The sequence below is a fragment of the Microcebus murinus genome, chromosome 17 (genome assembly GCF_040939455.1).
Source record: "Microcebus murinus isolate Inina chromosome 17, M.murinus_Inina_mat1.0, whole genome shotgun sequence".
NCBI classification, from domain to species: Eukaryota; Metazoa; Chordata; class Mammalia; order Primates; family Cheirogaleidae; genus Microcebus; species Microcebus murinus.
Genome location: NC_134120.1, coordinates 58,307,057 through 58,319,719, shown reverse-complemented (window position 1 = coordinate 58,319,719; position 12,663 = coordinate 58,307,057). Strand labels below are relative to the sequence as shown.

Here is a 12,663-nt window from a genome sequence, read left to right as displayed (position 1 = left end):
AGGGCCCAGGGGAGTCCCTAACTTAGAACCATGTCCCTTCTTTGAGATGCAGGTGATACAGCACAGCCTGCCAGGCCCACTAAGGTTATGCACTGACTTCTAGAGCAGAGGTGTGACCAACATCTGGTCCCAATCGGCCTCATGAGGACCTGAACTGATGTGGTCACCACGGAATCTCATGATGACACTCAGGACCAACACACATTCTGTCCACAGCTCAGCATGGCACTGCAGGACGCACAAATCTATACCAAACCTCCGAGGGAGCCGATGAGAACCTGTAAGAGTAAGACTTCGAAGGAGTCCACTCTATAAAGAACACTTAATTTCTTACCATCATGCTTCCTAACAGTGCCTGCAACATAAAGTGGCCTTTTGTGTGTTCAGGAAAAAAAAGCACATTTTATTTTTGATGTAAAGAAGCCATATTTACATAATACATTCATATTTTTAAATATGTTACAGCTCTCTGTAGAAACCCATTCCATTAAGACAGCAACAAGTGATCTGATTCAAATTTTAAAATATTAAGTCAAATTAAAATATTCTTATCGAGACTCCAAGACTCCAATTTAATTTCACAGCCCATTTGCAGAGGGAAATTGAAGAGAAACAGTAGTAAGGACTGGGTGACAAAAAGAGAAAGATACCTTCCCCCACACTGTCAAGCGTCCACTCTCCCTGAACTATCCCGGCACGCGTCCAGCCAGGCCTCGGGACGGTGCCTCAGGGACCAGCCTCGGCGGTGCTGGGCTTGACTGTTCCAGCTGCCATCTGGGAGCCTGGGGAGGCTGTGGGAAGGTGCAAGCCTCCCTCCAGCCATCAAAGTCCCTGGTCATCCCTCTGGGACCTCTGAGGCTGAGGGTTAAGGTCCTCTCCCCATCACTTCAGCTGGGTCAGTCGTTGACGAAAATCAACTTAGCGCTGGCTCTCACTCTTCTGAAAGCCTGGAAGTATGTGCAAACTGAACCCACAGAGGATAGGCAAAAATAGCCTCCCTCCTTGGATCTAGTTGGCGACTTTCTCCCCCGGGGGCTCCTCTTTCTCCTTTTCCCGCTCTTTGTTCCAGTCCTTAAGGCCTTCAGGAAGCGAGGTGTCCTCGTCCAAGCTGCCCGTACCTTCCACAAATTCTTCATAAGTAGATTTTTCTGCAAATGGTCTGGGGCCCAAAAGTTCAACCATATCATTCTTATCTAATACTTCTTTTTCTAATAATAGAAGAGCAACCTGAAATAAAAACAACTGCCATTAAATACTGTTACTTAGAAAAGTCTATTAGAAGGTTAATAGTGTTCTCATTTATAGGTGACTCCATTCCAAAAAAAGGACTTAAGATCGATGAAAAAGATGTCTCAGATGTAAGGTAGTTTTGGAGTAAGATGTGCAAATTACTGGAAATGACAAATGGGACAAATGGCCACCAGTAAGGGAGCACCTAGACCCACACTGATACATCTACACAACGCAAGCTTACGCACCTGCGTAAGCTCTATTTAATAGAAATCTTTTTTTATTTTTTTAGTTTTTTTTCTTTCTTTCTTTACAGATGTCAGGAGCAGCTATTAAAGAAATCTTAGAGATACATATTTCAATAAAAAAAAGCCAAGATGCACAATGTGTATGACATTTACGTTTGCTTGTAAGTGGTGGGAACGGGGTCTCGCTCTTGCTTAGGCTGGTTTCGAACTCCTGAGCTCAAGGGATCCTCCCACCTCAGCCTCCCGGAGTGCTAGGATTACAGATGTGAGGCACCACGCCCAGCCTAATACCGTATCTTTACTGTACCTTTTCTATGTTTAGATACCGCTGTGTTTAGCTGCCGACAGCAGTAGTGCAGTAACATGCCTGCCGCACAGGTCTGTGGCCTAGGGACAGGCTGCCACAGCCTGGGGGTCAAGAGCGGTGTCCCGCCCAGGTGTGAGAAAGTACACTCTGCTGCCTGCACGGCGACAGACCGTCTAACACCAATGTCTCAGAACACAGCCCCACGACAAGCTCCACGCGCCTGTGGTTTCTTCGCTCTGCTGTGCTGCGGACGGCGCTCTCCGAACCTCTCTGGTTCTGATGCTGCCTGAGGCACCCAGTCATTTTTGCTCAAATAAACTCTGTTAAATTTATTTTGTCTAAAGTTTCTTTTAACAGTGCTTATATATACATAAAGAAATTCTTGAAGGATACAAAATACAGTGATAAAAGTGGGGGCAGATTGGAGGAAAAGGTGGAATTAGGGTGGCCAGTAAATTTAAAAAGTTAGTTGAAAAAAAACTAAGGCAAACAAGGGCAGAGATACAAAACGAAGCCAGGAAGGTTAACATCAAGACATGGACCTGAAGTGTTAGTCATCTGCAGTGGCTGACCCGCAGAGTTGGCACTGCACGTGTTCATATGTGTTCACACGCTCCAGGACGAGGGACGCGTGCCCAGCTGTGTATGTGGAGGTGCGTGATGGTACCAGGGCGGAGGGAGCAGTGTCTGTGAGACCATCTGACCAGTGTAAAGAAATGACGCATCTAAGTTATAAACTAAGCTCATAAAATGACTTAGTTCCTTAGCTAACTCCTTACTTAGAAATTTAACCTATATATAGTTTACAATAAATGCTTAGCAGTGCTCTCATTTAGATATAAAGATATAAAATATGTTTATAAAGATATAAAATAAAGATATAAAGATATGTTTATAAAGATATAAAATAATGAAACAATTTTCTTCTGTCTTTTCAATGTTTAAAAATTTTATTATGGAATATTTCAAATACGTACAGAAGTAGGAAGCATGGATAACCAGCCCCCATGTAACCACTGCAAACTATGATCGACTTAGAGCCATTTTTGTCTCAACTCCCTAGATTATTTTTAAGAAAATCTCAAATGTCATATCACTTTGTCCATACATATTTTTGTCTATATCTCTAAGAGACAAGGATTCTTTGACAAAGCAGAATACTATAATGCTGACTAATTTTTTAAATAGACTGTCTGCATGTATAAGGATTCCCTCTTAGCCCGTCTTTAATTTTCAATTTGTGCGCGTGCGCACACACACCCCCCCCACAGTGGAGGTGACCACTTAAATTTCAGTAATATATCTTATTTAACTCAGTATATCAAAAGTATTATCAATATGACATGATGGCATAAGACATCACTGAAATATATCACGTTCCTTTTTTCATACTAAATCTTCAAACACCAGTGTGTATTTACACACAGCATTTCTCTGTAGGCTGGGCTCTGAGTGCTCAGCAGCCAGTGGCTGCCTCGCAGGACTGCACAGGCTGGGGGTTAATGGCAAGGGCTCTACAGACAGGACATCTGCGTCCTCCTGGCTCAGCCAGTTAACCAACTGTATGACCTTAAGCAAAGTTACTTAACCTCTCTATGTAATAGTTTCTTCACCTGAAACTGAATAGGATAATAATGTTAGCTACTTCATGAGGCTGAGGGTTTTAAAGTCAGTAAACCTCAGGCAGTCCCCAGTAGACACAGGGTGTTAGGTGATGCTGCTGCTGGGTTACTCTCATCCTGAAGCTGGGCCTAGACATCCACTGTCTCTTGGCTGGCTCTACGCTACTCTTAACATGTTTAATTTTCTCTGATGCACCATAAAGTATTTCAGAATTCTGTTCAGTGTGTCAAGATCCTCACCATACTAACCCAATCTTCCTTTCTGCAAACATTCTCTGTTGCACACTGTGAGTGCACGCACTGTGAATGTGGAAGAGTAGGGTAACTGCTTCCATTTCCTAGACCCGCTGGGCGGTCTGTCACCAGCACAAGGCGCCCTGAGTCTCAATCACTGTGGGCATCTCTGGGACTTCGCAGAGCCCACAGGAGACGCCTTGGAGTCATTCAAGGGCTTTCATTTCTTTTGTTCTCTGTATTTAATCATTACGTCCTGGTTTCCATATCTCCTTTGCCTTTTTATTTCCTCAGTCAGCCCCTGAAGGCACCATCTGAGGCATGCTGCAAAGCACCTGCACAGGCCTCCCAACTGGTCTGGCCTAGTCTTCTCATCCAAGTTGTGGCACGCTGATGCCACTCTCTCTTTTGAAATCATGAACTTTTTTTTTTTTTTTAAAGACAGAGTATCACTCTGTTGCCTGGGCTAGAGTGCCATGGCACCAGCCTCGCTCACAGCAACCTCAAACTCCTGGGCTGAAGCGATCCTCCTGCCTCAGCCTCCCAAGTAGCTGGGACTACAGGCACGTGCCACCACGCCCAGCTAATTTTTTCTATTTTTAGTTGTTTGGCTAATTTCATTCTATTTATAGTAGAGACGGGGTCTCACTCTTGCTCAGGCTGGTCTCGAACTCCTGAGCTCAAGCAATCCTCCTGCCTTGCCCTCCCAAAGTGCTAGGATTACAGATGTGAGCCACTGCACCCAGCCCAAATCACGAACGTTTAATCATTTCTGCTCAAGATTTTTTAAGGACTCCCATAAAACGAATAGGCTGGGTTAGATCATTTTTAAGGTCACTTCTATTTCTAAAGCTATGTACCTCAACTTTCTACTTAGCCCTGGAAGGCCCTGGTGCTCCACCATGTGTCACGTGCAGCAGGCTCAGGCTGCCCTCCAACCCCTCTCTACCTGCCAGTTCCTGCCGCATGCTCCCCTTCCCTCTGCTGCTCATTGTGACCTGACTTCCTCCAACACGTCTGCTAGAGAGCCACGCCTGCATGCTCCCCAGCGCTGCGTGGACACGAGCGCTCTCCAGTTCACCCACACTTCAGTGAACTGATGGCACAGATTCTTCTGGAATCACTTAGTGCAGGGCTTATAGATAGTTTCTCTGAAGACTTGATGATTGAACAGTACATCTAAGAATATGCTCTTATGTATGTCAATCCCTTATAAAAGACTTATTTGTTCTGTTTTTCTCGTTAGGAGTGTGGAATGTTCAAAGATCAAAATTTTCTAATTTTGATAACATGGATTCTGATTAATTAGGAGGTTACTAGATGCAAGAAATCCAGTGAGTTCAGAAAGGGTCCTTCCCTTTCATAGGTGCTATCAAATGAGGTACAACGATGAAACATACAGAGCATGTTTATTCACAGAAGTTCATAATCAAGCCAAAGGTAATTTTCATGTACCAATTTCCTGTCAGTTTGGCTAATTCTTTTATTTGCCCTTTCATCTTTCACTATCAATTTATTCCTATTTACTCTGGAAGTGAAAAACAATGGTAAATTCCTATTTAGGAGTATTGGTAAGTATCTGGAAGAGGTGCTAATTTAACTGCTCGCTCTGTACTTACTAATAGACTTCACTAATCACTCCCCTGTATTCCTAACTAAGGGCCACAGGAACTGGGGTATGTCCACTTTTGCTCTCCACCGCATTCCCACTGCCTCACGGAGACAGAGCGGACAATGAAACACCAGAATGAAGGAACCAAACAAAGGCTTAGCCAGAGAGAGGGGATTCTGAACTCTACACACTAACCAAAACAGTTAATCTATCACTTAACTCTTTGCAAAACTGTAGAAAATTATTCCTACAACTGGCACCTACCTTCTCCACGTCAGCTTTCTTTTCTGTGAGCAGAGCTACTGTTCTTTTATAAGCATCATTAATAAGTATCCGTACTTCATCATCTATTAATCTTGCGGTGGCTTCACTGTAAGGTTTTTCCAGTACCATGTCCCCCTGGCGTGGGAGGTCAAAGGAGATTTGCCCAACCTTTTCATTCATGCCAAACTGAACAATCTGGAAAACACATGATCAGTGACGGTTACATATGATGACTCCACATGGTGGCCTGTGTGAGCTAAGTGCACGAGGAGTTCTGTGCAGACGGCGGGAGCGACAGCACAGTGCTTTAAACTCCTCCATTAGAACAGAGCCAGAAGCCACAGAAAACATCTACAACAAAACTAAGTAACCCACAGGTAGGGACAAATTCCCATGGCTCTAAGAACTGCGTGATGTTACTATCTGTATGAGGGAGAGCACAGGAGAGGCAAGCAGCATCTGAGGAAGTGAGAAGCCCACACAGCCAACAGGTTCTCCCTGGAAAGAGTGGCGTGCCAGGCCGAGGCCAGGGAGCTGGAAGAGGCATCTGCATTTTCCTGTTCAGAGTCCACGGGGCCAAGGGGACAGTGTGGAGAGGATGACCCAGTTGGGACTCTATGAGCCCCCAAAACTAACCAGCACATTCGGAAGCCGCTTCTCCAAGTAAAACCCAAACTGACTAGAAAAGGAATGTCCCAAACAGAGCCAAGAGAGCCCAGAAGGGAGGAAACCACATTTTCTAATACTTCATGAAGACAGAAAAAGAGAACTCTGAAAGAAATGAGCAAAATCATATCTCCACAATAAGAAAAGTGAGATTAAAAGACATGTCCATATAACAAGTAGGAAAACTGCAATCTATTATTTCAAAAAAGGCTAAAAGAAATCAGGAAAATGACAGATAACATGTAAGATCTACATAAATTAGAATTAGAAAAACTTAGATGAGGTATTAGAAATAAATTACACATAAAAGTAAAATTATTTTTAAAATGAAGACTAAACTAGAAAGAAACAGGAGCAAATAATGTCGCCTAGATTAGAGTGCAGTGGAACAATCATAGCTCACAGCAACCTCAAACTCCTGGGCTCAAGTGATCCTCCTGCCTCAGCCTCTCGAGTAGCTGGGACGACAGGTGCGCACCACCATTCCCAGCTAATTTTTCTACTTTTTTATAGAGATGCGGTCTCACTCTTGCTCAGGCTGGTCTTGAACTCCTGGCCTCAAGTGATTCTCCCACCTTGGGTTCCCAAAGTGCTAGGATTACAGGCACTTGAGCCACTGTGCCCAAAAAGGATTTGAGAAAGTAGCACACAGAAGACAGGCAGAGCTGACATGTGAATAACAGAAGTTCCCAAAGAAAGGCATTTATATCAAGTTGAAAAACAGCAAACTCTACTGTTTGGTGATGTAGGCACCAGGGATAAAACTTACAGAAAACAAGGCAATGACTATAACAGAAGTCAGGAGCATGGCTGCTGCCAGCAGGAAGGAACAGACTGTGACAGGGATGGGCAGGGCCCCACTGTAAGCCACACAGGTTTACAATTAAACCTAAAATTCCACATTTGTGCTTTATATACTCTTAGGAAATACATTTTAAATACTGTACTACAAAAAAGGGTTTCTTAAGTTTTGACTGCTTTAAAACTGACTTAAGGAATGAGCCTTGCCTAAAACAGTCAAACACAATAGTACCATTTCAGAGCCAATCGTGAATGTCAATTTCTCACGTGAATATGAAAAGAATGAGGAAGAAACGATTTCATATTCTTACCTGGGCATATGCACTCTGAGTTACTTTTCTCAAGTCATCTTGAGCACCTGTTGTAATTCTTCCAAAAAAGATTTCTTCTGAGACTCGACCGCCTAAAGTCATGCACATCCTGTCCAAGAGCTGCTCTTTGGTATACAAGTACTGTTCTTTAGGTAAATACTGAGCATAACCTAACCCTTTGCCACGTGGAATGATGGATACCTGGTAAGTAGAAAACATACAAAATGCTAAAGATCCTTCTAACAAATGAAGACTTGATCAAAACACCTATCTATAGACAGATGAACTCACTGATTAAAAACAAGCACAATAATAGCTGGGCAATCCATCAATAACACGTAGCAGTAGCAACTGTTTAAGAGGGATATTTTTCTCTTAGGATAACTTCGCCTTAGACCTCTAGAAGTGTTTGTCTTTTTGTAAAACTCAACTGAAAGTATTCAGTCTTGACAAAAGGACCCCTGGTGAGTGACCGGACAGATGCCAGATATGGCCACACCCTCCCCCAGTGGACGAGGGGTAGGGCAGGCCAGGGTGCTCAGCAGCCTTCACTTTGATTGTCATCCTCTTTTCCAATTAAGTAAATTCCTTTAGTTTTTTTTTTTTAAATCAACTTTGGGGGATGATTTATATATAGGAAAATGCACCCGTTTTAAGTGTCAAGTTCAGTGAGTTTTGACAAACGTAATCTCAAACCACAATAAAGATATAAAATATCCTTGTCATGCCCAGAAAGTTCCCTGGCACCCCCAACAGATATGCTTTCTATCCCTACAGATTAGTTTACAGTTTACAGAATTGCACATAAATGGAATCATACAGAAGGTACTTTACTGCATGTGGTTTTCTTCCCTGTTTTTGAGATTCATCCATACTGCTATGCAGCCTCCAATTCCTGGCCTCAAGCGATCCTCCTGCCTCCCAAGTACCTAGGACTATTGGATCTACCATGCCTGGCTAATATATGTATATGTGTGTGTGTGTATATATATATATGTGTGTGTGTGTGTGTGTGTGTATGTATGTATGTGTGTGTGTGTACGTGTGTGTGTGTATATATATATATATATATATATATATATTTTTTTTTTTTTTTTTTTTGTAGAGACTGGGTTTCAATATGTTGCCCAGTCTCATCTCAAACTCCTGGCATCAAGCGATCTTCCCACCTTGGCCTCCCAAAGTGCTGGGATTACATATTTTCAGTTTACTGATATTATGAATAAAACAGTAACAGCCTTTGTGTGGACACACATTTGTTTCTCTTGGGTATCTAAGAATGGGTCTCTCTGGTCACATGGAAGTGTTTATTAGCTTTATACGAAAATGCCAAACTGTTTTCCAAAATGGTTGTATAATTTTACATTCCCATCAGCAATATGTGAGCATTCAACTGCTCCACATCCTCACTTAAAACTTAAGTGAGGATGAACTTAATGCTTAAGACTATTTCATTTTAATGATTCCAATATGGTGTTTGTCCTATATATGTATTGCAAATATTTTCAGGCTGTGTGGCTTGCCTTTTCATTTTCTTAACTATATTTCAAAAGCACAAAGTTTTAAATTTTGATGAAATCCCATTTTTTTCTTTCATGATTCATGTTTGTTATGTCTCAAGAAATTTCTGTGAGGCCAGGCTCGGTGGCTCACCTGTAATTCCAGCACTTTGGGAAGCTGAGGCAAGAGGATCGCTTGAGGCCAGGAGTTTGAAATCAGCCTGGACAACATAGTGAGATGTTGTCACTACAAAAAATTTAAAAATTAGTTGGGCATGGTGGTATGGGTCTGTAGTTCCAGCTACTCAGGAGGCTGAGCTGGGAGGATAGCGTGAGCTCAGGAATCAGAACTACAGTGAGCTGTGCCTGAGCCACTGCACTCCAGCCTGGGCAAAAGTGCAAGACCATTCTCAAATAAAAAAAAATAAAAAAAAAGAAAGAAATTAATTTTTCATACTCAAGGCCATAAAGATTTTTACCTGTATTTTCTTATAGAAGTTTTATAGTTTTAGCTTTTATGATCTAGTTCAAATTAATTTTTTGCATGTAAGGGTTAATATTCACTGTTCTTCATATGAATACTGAATTGCCAGAACCATGTGTTGATAAGATAATCCTTTCCCCTTGAATTACTTTGGTATCCCTGTTGAGAATCAGTTACCCAAATTGTGTGGGTCTCTTTCTGGACTCTGTTCCTTCCCACTGACCTTCCTGCCAGTCCTGTCACCAGCGGCAGTCTCGTCACTGCAGCCGAGTACAATGTCTTAACACCGAGCAGAGTAACCCCTTCAATGTGACTGTTTTGGCTGTTCTTGTTTATCTGCATTTCCATGTAAACTGTAGATTTAGCTTCTCAATTTCTACAATAATGTTCTGCTATAATTATAAGAGATTGCACTGAAACTATCAATTTAGGGAGAAGTGATGTAACATTCTATGAACAGTCTATCTCCATTTTTATTTAAGTCTTATTTATTTCAACGTACAGGTCCTACAAATATTTTATTAAATATTATCCCTCATATTTTGTGTCTTTTGACAATACTGAAAGTGAAATTGAATTTTTAAAATTTCATTTTCCAATTGTTCATTGCTAACAACTGAAATACAAATGGTCATTGTATATTGGCCTTGAATTCCACAACCTTGCTAACTTTACTTATTATTCCAGTGGCTTCTTTGCAGACTCTTTAGGGTGTCTTATGTATGCTCTAACATTGTCTTCTCTGTGGTTGCCTGGCCTCAGGGGATCCCCCTCAATTCCCAGCTGTCCTCTGACATCGCAAGGCAGTTAAGCAGCTGCCTTCTGTCGTCTCTGTGGCAATGGTCTGGGGAATGAATTAGTTGCAAAAACAGCAAACTTAAAAATCTCACTTGTTTCACCTCCGTCTTTCAGGGATTGATTTTCTCTTTGGTCTCTGCTTACAATTTTGCCAGGCTCTCTGGGGTTGCCCCTGTGCATGTATAGTTTATCGGTCGGCCAGGGATTTGACCAGTTTCTACTCAGATTTGGGTCTCACCCCTCTGTAGTATTCTTGCTTCTGGGATTTTCCTACTAAATCCCCAATATTCTTCAAATTCTGAACTATCTCCTCTGCCACCTCAAGATGGCAAGACGTCTTCCACCACTATAGTGTGGAGGTTACAGAAAATCCCCAGGCAAGAAAGCCAGAAACTCCCAGTTTCAACCCACTGCAGCTACTATTTTTAAAAAGTAAACTCTCCTCCAGCTTTGGTTGGCTTCGGGATACTTTTTGGTCCCTTTAAATAACTTTCTGTCCAAATTTTATAATTTATCTGCAGGAAGGTTTATGTAACCACTTCATTCAACTGTCATTATCCAAAGTTTTTGCTAAATTCCTTTAAACATCTTTTATATTTCTCCTTTGTGGGAGTGCAACTTTCTTCCCAAGTAACTGCTCACATAAAGACCTGGCTTGCCGACTGTCTAACACAAAATGCTTCACCTTTAGGAGTGGGTCTGCATGTTCCAGATACCAGCCGGCAACTGCGTGACCTGCTTCATGGTACGCCACAGTCTTCTTCTCCTCGGGCTGCAGAACCTGAGTTTTTTTCTCTAAGCCTACCAAAATAATAACAAAAAACCCAAACCACTGTTTTAGTAACACTGACATGAAAAGACAGTTATACAGTGCTGTGTATGGCCTTATCTGAAATGGGATTTAAAGACTGAGCTGCCTATGACAATTCAGAAATTCCCAATCAAGGTCAGAATAAAAGCAAAAGGTCTAGTTCAAAATATACCCAACTACTGTGAAAATGCACTCACTCCCCCTTCCCCCTCTTTTATCCTAGCTCTGCTTTTTTATGCCATATCCTGTTAAGGGAAACAAATAGAAATGTAAGATAAAATTCAGCATTTAGGTCAATTTAAAACATAAAAAATTCATAGAAAACAAAGAACTCTGGAAAGGTCTTCATTGCTTAGTCTAGGTATTCAGAATTATCAAAAACTGGGTACACAACTACACCTGCTGTGAGAGACCAACCACTGTCCGTGCCTGAAGGATGGCAGACCGGAGGCAGAGAAAGCACTGGGCTACGGCTCTGTAAGTGCCTCCTCCGAGCCGTGCCGGACACCCACACACTGACCACCCAGCCCGAGGGCTCAGATGGTCAGCCAAAGCAGCAGCAGAACTCACTCAAGAGGGTAAACCCCAGAGACCCAGGGCCAGAAGACCCCATGCTGGAGCCCACCTGTCAACTGCAGAGCCGAAGGACTCCAATCTGAGCATGAGTCTTCTCTGGCATGGGTAAAGGTGGGCTCCGCCCCTCATTTTATACCTCTCTACTTAGAAACTGACTGCATCCCTTGTGCTAACACAAATCATCACACCGTGACAGCAGTAGCTTTGTTGCGGTCAAAGTCATTCATCTGAGAGAATTTCTCAACTGATAACATACTAGGTAAACTGGAAGACTGGAAAAAAGCTATGTTCCCAAAGATACAACCCAAGACTACGACATCCCATGGAGCTGCCAGGTCAGCAGTTGGAAAGGGGAGTGAACAAGCCCTCTGCTTTCTAAAGATGAACACCTCTGGCTTACCTGAAAAAAACAAAGAACTTTCCCCACAGCTTATCACGGAACCTGTCATTTTCTCAGTATGCTAGCTCATTATCAAACAACTGCTGGTGGCTCAGCTGCTGTCTACCGCAGAGCGAGAACCCCAGTGTGCTGGCTGCCCCATCCTCTTTCCCTCTCTCACTGACTGCTTCTCCCTGACCTAAAAAAGACAGAAACACACAGTTTTTACCTGTCTCTTCAGCGAATTATTTTAATTCCATCTACAACTCTATCATCTTAGGGAGGGTTTTTTCTTTCCCAACATGAAATTTATAGAATAAGTGGGCTATTAATTAAATCATTCAAGAATTAGCTGTCCATTTGGCACCTAACCCAGGCAACACATATTACTACACCAGCCCCTGCAGCCTCACTGGAAGGTCCACTAATCTGGCTTTGTGCTCTCCACTCAGCTCTGACTGCCATGCCAAAAGTCACTCCCAGCCTCACTAGCAAACCCAGTGGTGTTCTTCCTTCGAAGTCCTCCTCACTTTCCCTGCTGATGGCCCTCCTCGCCTCCTGGCTCCTCCAACCTGCCTGGTACCTTTTGTTGGTACACCTTCCTTGCCTTATTGGCTGACACACCTTCAGTGCCCGCAGTGTTGAGCTCTGGTGGCTTTGCTGACTCATTTTTCTCCTCTCTGCTACAAAATGTGGGCACCAGGCAATGCAGATCTCTCCCCGCTTCCTCCCCAGGGGGAACATGCTCCCTGAGCATCCTCACCACCTATGCCACTCCACCCAGCACACCCTGGCACCACCCCTGTACAGAGTTCCACATG

At 42.9% G+C, this 12,663-nt stretch overlaps 1 protein-coding gene across 1 annotated transcript in view; it reads right to left on the bottom strand.

Annotated features, from left to right (window-relative positions):
- Positions 1-382: 382 nt before the first annotated feature.
- Positions 383-12,663, bottom strand: part of AFG3L2 (AFG3 like matrix AAA peptidase subunit 2) — a 40,479-nt gene continuing 28,198 nt past the window's right edge. Inside the window, exons 14-17 of the mRNA XM_012746177.3 lie at positions 10,762-10,877; positions 7,296-7,496; positions 5,518-5,712; positions 383-1,227 (exon numbers count right to left, since the gene is read on the bottom strand). Of these exons, the coding sequence (XP_012601631.1) occupies positions 1,009-1,227; positions 5,518-5,712; positions 7,296-7,496; positions 10,762-10,877 (731 nt within the window). The 3' untranslated portion in view covers positions 383-1,008. The remainder of the gene's footprint in view (positions 1,228-5,517; positions 5,713-7,295; positions 7,497-10,761; positions 10,878-12,663) is intronic.